The sequence below is a fragment of the Lytechinus variegatus genome, chromosome 5 (genome assembly GCF_018143015.1).
Source record: "Lytechinus variegatus isolate NC3 chromosome 5, Lvar_3.0, whole genome shotgun sequence".
NCBI lineage: Eukaryota > Metazoa > Echinodermata > Echinoidea > Temnopleuroida > Toxopneustidae > Lytechinus > Lytechinus variegatus.
Window position 1 is genome coordinate 42,295,678 of NC_054744.1, and position 7,833 is coordinate 42,303,510.

At 37.3% G+C, this 7,833-nt stretch overlaps 1 protein-coding gene across 1 annotated transcript; it reads right to left on the reverse strand.

The window, feature by feature from the left end:
- Positions 1-5,100: 5,100 nt before the first annotated feature.
- On the reverse strand, positions 5,101-6,838 carry LOC121414966 (adenosine receptor A1-like). The gene has a single exon (XM_041608011.1). It carries the CDS (start codon positions 6,832-6,834, stop codon positions 5,560-5,562), a length of 1,275 nt encoding a protein of 424 aa, XP_041463945.1. The 5' UTR covers positions 6,835-6,838; the 3' UTR covers positions 5,101-5,559.
- Positions 6,839-7,833: the final 995 nt, after the last annotated feature.

A 7,833-nucleotide genomic window follows, 5' to 3' on the forward strand; every position in this document is an offset into this window, starting at 1 on the left:
CTTAAAGTGTGTTGATTAGTTATTTTAATTAACTACTTTTACTTGTGTTCACTTACACACTAAATTAAGAATCATCATGGGTTACTCTCAGTTATGTATGAATGGAAAGAATATTGCACCATCTTATTTAGGAAGGAAAACTTAATTAAGCTGACTTCGGTCGGGAGTTGCCAATTTACATGTACTTGTATGTTTATCCCCTACCCTTGATTATAGCTTTTACTGTATGTCTTGATGTCCTTCATGCATGAACAATATTTATTTTGTAATGCTTCTTTTATTCTACCACAACCATTCCCCCCCCCCTTTTTTTGTATAATTATGTACATGTATATGATTGTTTCCAAATATGGATCACTTGTAAATATTTTGATTGATTTTATACCAATGAATACATAAATATATAAAATAAAAAAATTGTGTTCCATCGTTTACATTAAATAAATCGCATCCTTTGCATTTTGCCCCCTTCAGAATTCACCGTTGGGCATCAGCAGTTTTGATTGTTTGTTTGAATTTTCGCGGCAACCTAAGTCGTCTTCACACAAATATTTGAAAACAATTTACCAAGTAACACTCAAATTTACAATGTAACAGGTTAAGACAGAATCTGATATTCAATAAATATCAACTTTACAACCATTCAATTAAGGAGCATCAGTGACTAGGGCCCGTTGCAGAAAGAGTTGCAATCAATCGCAACTCTAAAAATTTCGGCGCAACTTGATTTTCAACCAATCAATGAATCAACAGCGCGCATTTTGGACTTGCGGTTGAATTTTTGGCTTGCGTTTAAACGCAACTCTTTCTGCGACGGGCCCTAGATCTACCACGCACCCCATTCATTTTGGATGCCATGACCGCCCATTGTGATTTCGAGTAACTTCAATTTAACAATTTCATCTTAATCCCACTATTGAAATTATAATTAAGGTTTGACTTGATCTTTTACGAAAAAGTCACACCAATGAAACCGACCAATGGTAGGCCATTGCGAATAACGTAATCATAACGTTCGTCTATCAGGGGCCCGTTGCAGAAAGAGTTGTGTTAAAACGCAAACCCCAAAAATCAATCGCAAGTCCCAAATGCGCGCTGTTGATTGGTTGAAAATCAAGTTACGCATGATTTTTAGAGCTGCGATTGATTGCAACTCTTTCTGCAACGGGTCCCATGCAGGAAGCAGATCGCTGGTGCAGCTGTGACATAATAGCTCCGTGGCAAGGTAAGCCCATCCACTGACTCGGTTTTAACTCGATCGTAGATCTGACAAGACAACCGATTACTAAAACAAGAAGTGGTTTTAATCCCAGAACTTGGTTGTCAACAAACCCATCCGTCAATTCGAAATTCATACAAATTAGAGTGATTCGTTTACGTTTTAAGTGGACCGAGCCGCTCGTTGTGGCCATCTTTAGTTCGTATTCATGGTAATGTGAATGGTAAACGAATGGGGAAGCAGGAAAGAGGCTCCAATTTCAAGTGAAGGGGTGCGATATTTTATTACTCGAAGACCTCCATGGAGATGCTTTTTGGGAGAAAGAGATAACAGAGAGAAAGCAAGAATTATAACAACTAATCAAGAGTTAGGGGAAGAGAAAGGGGGACAAGAAAGAAAAGGCAGAGAGAAGCCTACATCATAATAGAGAGGGGGAGAGAAAGCAAGAGCTACTATAGCATGTATAGGGGATGAGGGAGAAACAGAAAGACAGAGAGGGGGACAGGAGAAGTTGGTATGTGAAAGTTTATGCTTTAGAAATATCATCAGATCGGTCATTTTTTATCTATTACATTATTTAATATTTTTTTACTCTTCCTTCGTCTTTCATCTTTTTTTTTTAGATTAATGTTACCGTGTATCGTCTTTGTTGAAGACAATAGCGAGCTTTTGCAACCACTAAGCAGACGCTCTCCAGAACGTTGAGAATCTGTTGAAAATGAGCGTAAAGAATCACTGTCGAAAACTGGTGAAAAGGGACTGTAGATCGTCCTCAGATTCGGAGCTTACGATTGATTGCACATAATTGTGTCTTTTGTCCAGAGTCCAGGGGCCCGTTTCACAAAGAACTTGCAACTGTTGTAACTTTGCTGCTGAGCCTAGCTGTTGCCATGGTAGTTGCCATTATGGCAAAGTTACAACAGCTGCAAGTCCTTTATGAAACGGGGCCAAGGTGGGTGCTTCATAAAGCTGTTCGTAAGTGAAGAGCAACTGGTGATCATTTCTTGCGGTAAATGGTATATACAAAACTGTTCATTGGCAATGGTTTAAGCGCGTAAGAAACGTTCACCAGTCGTTCTTAAGGTTGTTCTTAACTTACGAACAGCTTTATGAAATGAAACGGCCCCAGGACGATGCTACTGTTTAGATTCACCGATTTTCGACAACGGCTCTTTGCCATGAAGGGCTTTTGACAAGAGATTATCTACGTTCCAGAAAGCGTATGCTTAGTGTTTTAGAACACGCCCTAACCATGTATGTTTAATGACGACAACCGTGGTTTCTCTCAAGGGTCTGATTGTCTATTCTGTTTACCTGTATTATGAAAATTCAGGACAAATGACCTTTTTCTCTGCACATTTTGGGTTAATTTACAATTTTCCCGGGGCTTTCGGTTTCACATTAAGGCTAATTTGCATATTGTCGCCGTCAAGAACAGCGCCTATATGAAATGTATATCAAGCACTACTCTACTGTGAAAATAATTATGTTTATTCGGTAAATGCATCCAGCGTCCAGTCATACAGGTTTTAGAGCTTTAAGTCATCTTATTTCGTGATACCACTGCATTTTAACATTATTCACCTTTTCATTTGTTACATTATATTTAGATTTCGTTTATTATTTTCTACATTAGCGACATCGGCCTATTCGACTGATATGACTTTGAGATACTTTATAATATTACAACAGTTGATTTTTAAAAATTCTATTTGTGCTAGGTATTCCTTAATGTTGACAGACCCACTTTTCATAGCACTTTCTTGGGTTTTCGGTGGAAGTCTATTAGAATAACATTTGAACATCTTTCCATCACATCTTCCAATGTTTCACTCACCTTAATTATCTCGTTTTTTGTTATAGGCATGCTAATGATAAGGATGATGAATGATGACGGTGATTATGAAAATACGAATTATATTATGTAATCTTCATGCAGAATAGCACTTCAAGAAGGGAAGATTCTGACGTTTCTTAATATACTACTCTACTTTAAATGTCTAAAAATACATTTCAAGTAAACTCTGAAAATACCAGAAACACTATGTAAATTAAAGTAATATATCTCATAAAAATTTCCCAAAGTTAAATTCGAAAGACCTCAATGCACTGCAATGACATTTAAAACAAATAATGATGATGATGATGATAATAATAATAATACAATAATAATGATTATAGTAATAAAAATAAACAATAATAGTAATAATAATGATACTAACTATATGGACCATTTTTATAGCGCAGCTTCTTTATCAATGTACTCTACTGCGGTTAACATTTGGTATCATTATTACCCAGCTGTAGCCGACCCGCGGCAACAATATAGGCACTAAATAAGCATTCTTGGTATTTCTTCCTACTTCTTCGGGCCTGGGTTGGGTGCAACGTCAATGCACATAATTATGCACAAGACAAGAAAAAGAACTCATGATAATATACATTATAATAAAACTTCATTACATTGAGGAATTAAGAAATGTAGTGTAAATTAGATTATTTTATCATTAAGTTCGTGAAAAGCAGAGAATACAACGTAAATATGCTTTAATTAATGAAAGGATAACATAACCATGAGAAAGCTCGAGTATTTATAATTAAGTCGTAGTCAGAGTACTACGATGATTTTGACTTATATTACTGATATTAATATAATATTACATCAAAAACCGAACTATAAACAAAACATATGACAATTCTTAAATAAAAATGCTTTAAAAAATACAAGATCTTTAAACAGATAACCTTCTTAAGCGGATACTTGAGAACACCAGTATTCATTTATTGTGTAAAATTACAACAAAAAAAACAAATGATAATAATAATGATTGATAGGGTATGAAACCTTCCTGTCAAAACACTATTTTTTTTTCTTTTAAAAGGAGATCTGTTCTGGTAATTGCAGAAAATTTAATAACAATTTAAAGAGTGATTTTGTATATTTTTTTTCTGTAAAATCTTTTGTTTTTTTTAAACAATTCATGCTAATCGATACTAAGCCCCCGGATACACATGCATCAGGTTTGAAGCCGCCTCGATATCCTTATACCCCTTGTTACACATGGTCGGAGGCATGCAATTGACTGTCTGGCTTTTTTGCAGGTGTTTCTGCATTTATTAATAATTCGATACATGAATCACTGTAATCATAAATACATATAATCAAATGCAAAAATAAATGATAGAAATTACAAATTGTAATAATTACATAATAGAAGAACAATTTACATCAGTACTGATTTACATAGATATATATCTAAGAAATAACAAATAAAAAATGCAGTGTCCAGCTATCGCAAGCAAAATGCTTGAGAGAATAGCAGCCAGGGGAAGGGAGCTACATGAAAACCATTGTAGTGAAAACTTAACTGGTCTATAAAAATGATGTCACATAATTATTTGAAATGTTAAGAAAAAAGGGGGAAAGGGTATAGGGTCAGGTGAAGTGAGTGAGTGTGGGTACACGTGCAGTCCGGGTGAGAAATATCAAATGTTTTTAGCTCGAGCTTCGCGCTCGCATTATTGCATTTCATTACAAAAAATGTATTTAGATTGCCCACATTCTCTAGGTCTACGTCTAAACATGCGCACAAAATAATGTTTATTGAGATGCGCGGCTTGTTTTTTATTCATGATTAAAAAAAGGTGCTTACAATATATGTTTTTAGGTTGAATGTCAATTTTTTTCAGCTCGTGTTATGCACTCGCATTGTTGAAATATGTATCGACTTAACTGCAAACAGTCCTTCAGAGGTCAATTTTCGATCAGGCCAGAACGTATATTAAAATGTGTTACATTCGAATCTTGTTCAGGATCACAAACATTCCTCAAAATGTTAAGTTTTTAGGACAAACTACAAGAAATTTCTAAAAAATAAAAAAAATAGCTCGTGCTTCGCGTTCGCAGTTTTCAATATTATATATCTATTTTGTCTTATAAGAATAAAGCGAAGAAGTGACATATATATATGTATGTGTGTGTGTGTGTTTGCATAAGAACAATGGAAATCTCAGTTGTGTCCCCCCCCCCCCCTTCCCCACACACACACCTTTGAGGAGAGATTTCTGCCCATGATAAGTCGAGCCGCCATCGACGCCGGTCTCGGTCCAGACGTATGTGTATCATTGACCTAGTATTCGCTTATCCTCAATTTCAGTCAAGTGTTTTTGAAACCTGAGAGAAAGGCTTTTTAGCGTGATTTTTGCTTTAAATAATCTTGTAGCCTACATTAAGGATAATTATTTCGAAATACATAATTCAGATTTTAGTCTTCTTATACTCTTATGGCAAAGAAACTGTTTAAACAATTTGAAAAGGGTATAGGTATGTGGAAAAATTATCACGATCCAGTAGATTCTTCTGATTTTGTGATGTCTACGTCAATTCGAACCATTCCTGGTAATTCTGGGTTTTTTTTAAACTCTTTAATGGAACATGTATCTTTATTCTCAACATTGTCACACGTCGAAGGGAAATTGACTATGTTCTCATGGTGGTGTATATTCTCATGATGGTGTGTCCTTTTACAACCCTTTTCATCACAGTGATACGTAGTTAGATTGATAGTTGGTAAGGCAGTAGGACTTGGCAGTGTTTCAATCCCCCGACGACTTGGATTTATGCTGTAAACCCTAGTGGGAGGGCGAGGGAAACACGCGCACGACGTGAGCATCCTACTTCCGTTGCGTAAAAGACGTCCGCAGCTCCTGCGAAACGGCACATTGAAGAACCAGAAATGTAGTGGGTTAATGGCACTGTTTAAGTAGATGAGAGCAACCATGGTGAGTCGAGTGAGCGTTGGGAGGGTGAAGTTCGGGTTGTAAATCTCAAGAAGAATACCAATCACCATGGGGAACGTGCACATATTGAAGACTGTGAGTGAAAATACAAGTTTGATGATGACCCTGAGCTCCTTCCTAGATTTGATGACGTTGTTTTCATTAACTGAGGATTCACCTACAGAACTGACACACCGAACTCTTTGCAGAAGGATGATGATAATACGGAAGTAAATGATCCCCATGAACAACACTGGCACACACTCATGCCCGTAGAAGACAAACTCTAGGTAAAGCTTAGGAAATAGAGCTGTAAAGTCAAAGCAAGTTTTCCCCTCTTCAAATCGACCTGTTGAGTTCAAGTGTAAAAGAAGAGGTACGATCGCGGTTATGAACGATGCAATCCACACCATCATAATAGATACCTGAGCGAAGGTTTCAGTGATACGCCATTTTAATTTGTTGCCAACGATGTGAAGATATCGGTCAACGGCCACGCCCATTAGACTCCAAACGCTCGCGACGCACTGTCCAATCAGGATACTGTACGTGACTAGACAAGGCCAGAAGGGTGTGGCCCATAATGTAATGGTTATACTTAAGATCATCCCAACTCCTAGAAGGAAATCCGCGGCTGCTAAACTGATGAGGAATGACGTCATAACGCTCCTAAGTTGTCGAGACCTGAACACTGTCAGTAAGACTAGACCATTTGCTGAAATGGTCCATATGCATATGATGACCTGCACCAGAACAGCTATGATAGTGGCAGTGTTCGACGCATCATCTGCGTTCCTCACCGAGGATGGAGAAGAAGTTTCATGAAAGCTCATCATGGCGTCTGGCAGGCTTCAATAATGATGTTCCAAGCCTTTGCTGGTGGTTCAGAATAAATCCATTCAATATTGGTTGATCATCATCGTGAACATCATTTGTAATGAATTATAAGTAACATCGTTGTCATCAAATATGCCAAAGGAGCGCTCCATATCCCCAAGACACTGCACCCACTTCAGCACTCATCTGTTTTCTTTCTTTAGAAGAAATGCTAAAGAATCCGGATCTCACCAGGCATTTCTAGACACAAAAAGAGGTTACCATGGCATTCTGCCATGTATATGGAAGAGCTACAATCATGACCATAGATCTTACAAATTCGATGCCGATGCGCTGATGTTTAACGATCCATATTCCATAAAAGATAATGGCTTGCACAAGTTGACACAAACAGCCTATACCAAGAAATAAGTGTACAATCGCTGACGTACTGTAATATAGGTATTTTCATAACTGTTATCGCCCGAGCATCGCCAATCTTTATTAATTCCCTCGTCATCAATTAACAGAGATAAAGCAACGTCCCTTCTGAAGCTCACTCGCTATTGTTTCACAGAAGGTGCCCATTAATCAATAATATTACACAAGATTACTTTTCTTGGTAGTGACGTAGATTACATTTTGAAGAGATCGCCTGCATGTTTATCAAGTTGCAAGTACGCTTGGCATTAGTTGACCATGTCCGTTTACCTGGCACAAAATAAGAGAGAAATTGCGTTTATAGTAAAAAAAAATAAATAGAGGAAAATCATTAAAAATTGCACATAAACCTAACACATATAAGGAGCCGATGACGAGGCATGGGACGCACCATGCAGGATCCTGTGAAAGCGGGGGAGGGGTGCATGTTCTAAGTATAAATTCCTCTTTTTTTATTTTAAGGGAAATGCGAAATGAATACCTGTCTATATTGGCCACATTTGCCGCTTCCACTATTAGCAGGTTTACCTGCATGGTCTAAATTCTTATTCAAGTTCTCTTCCTCATGCATTTTTGCC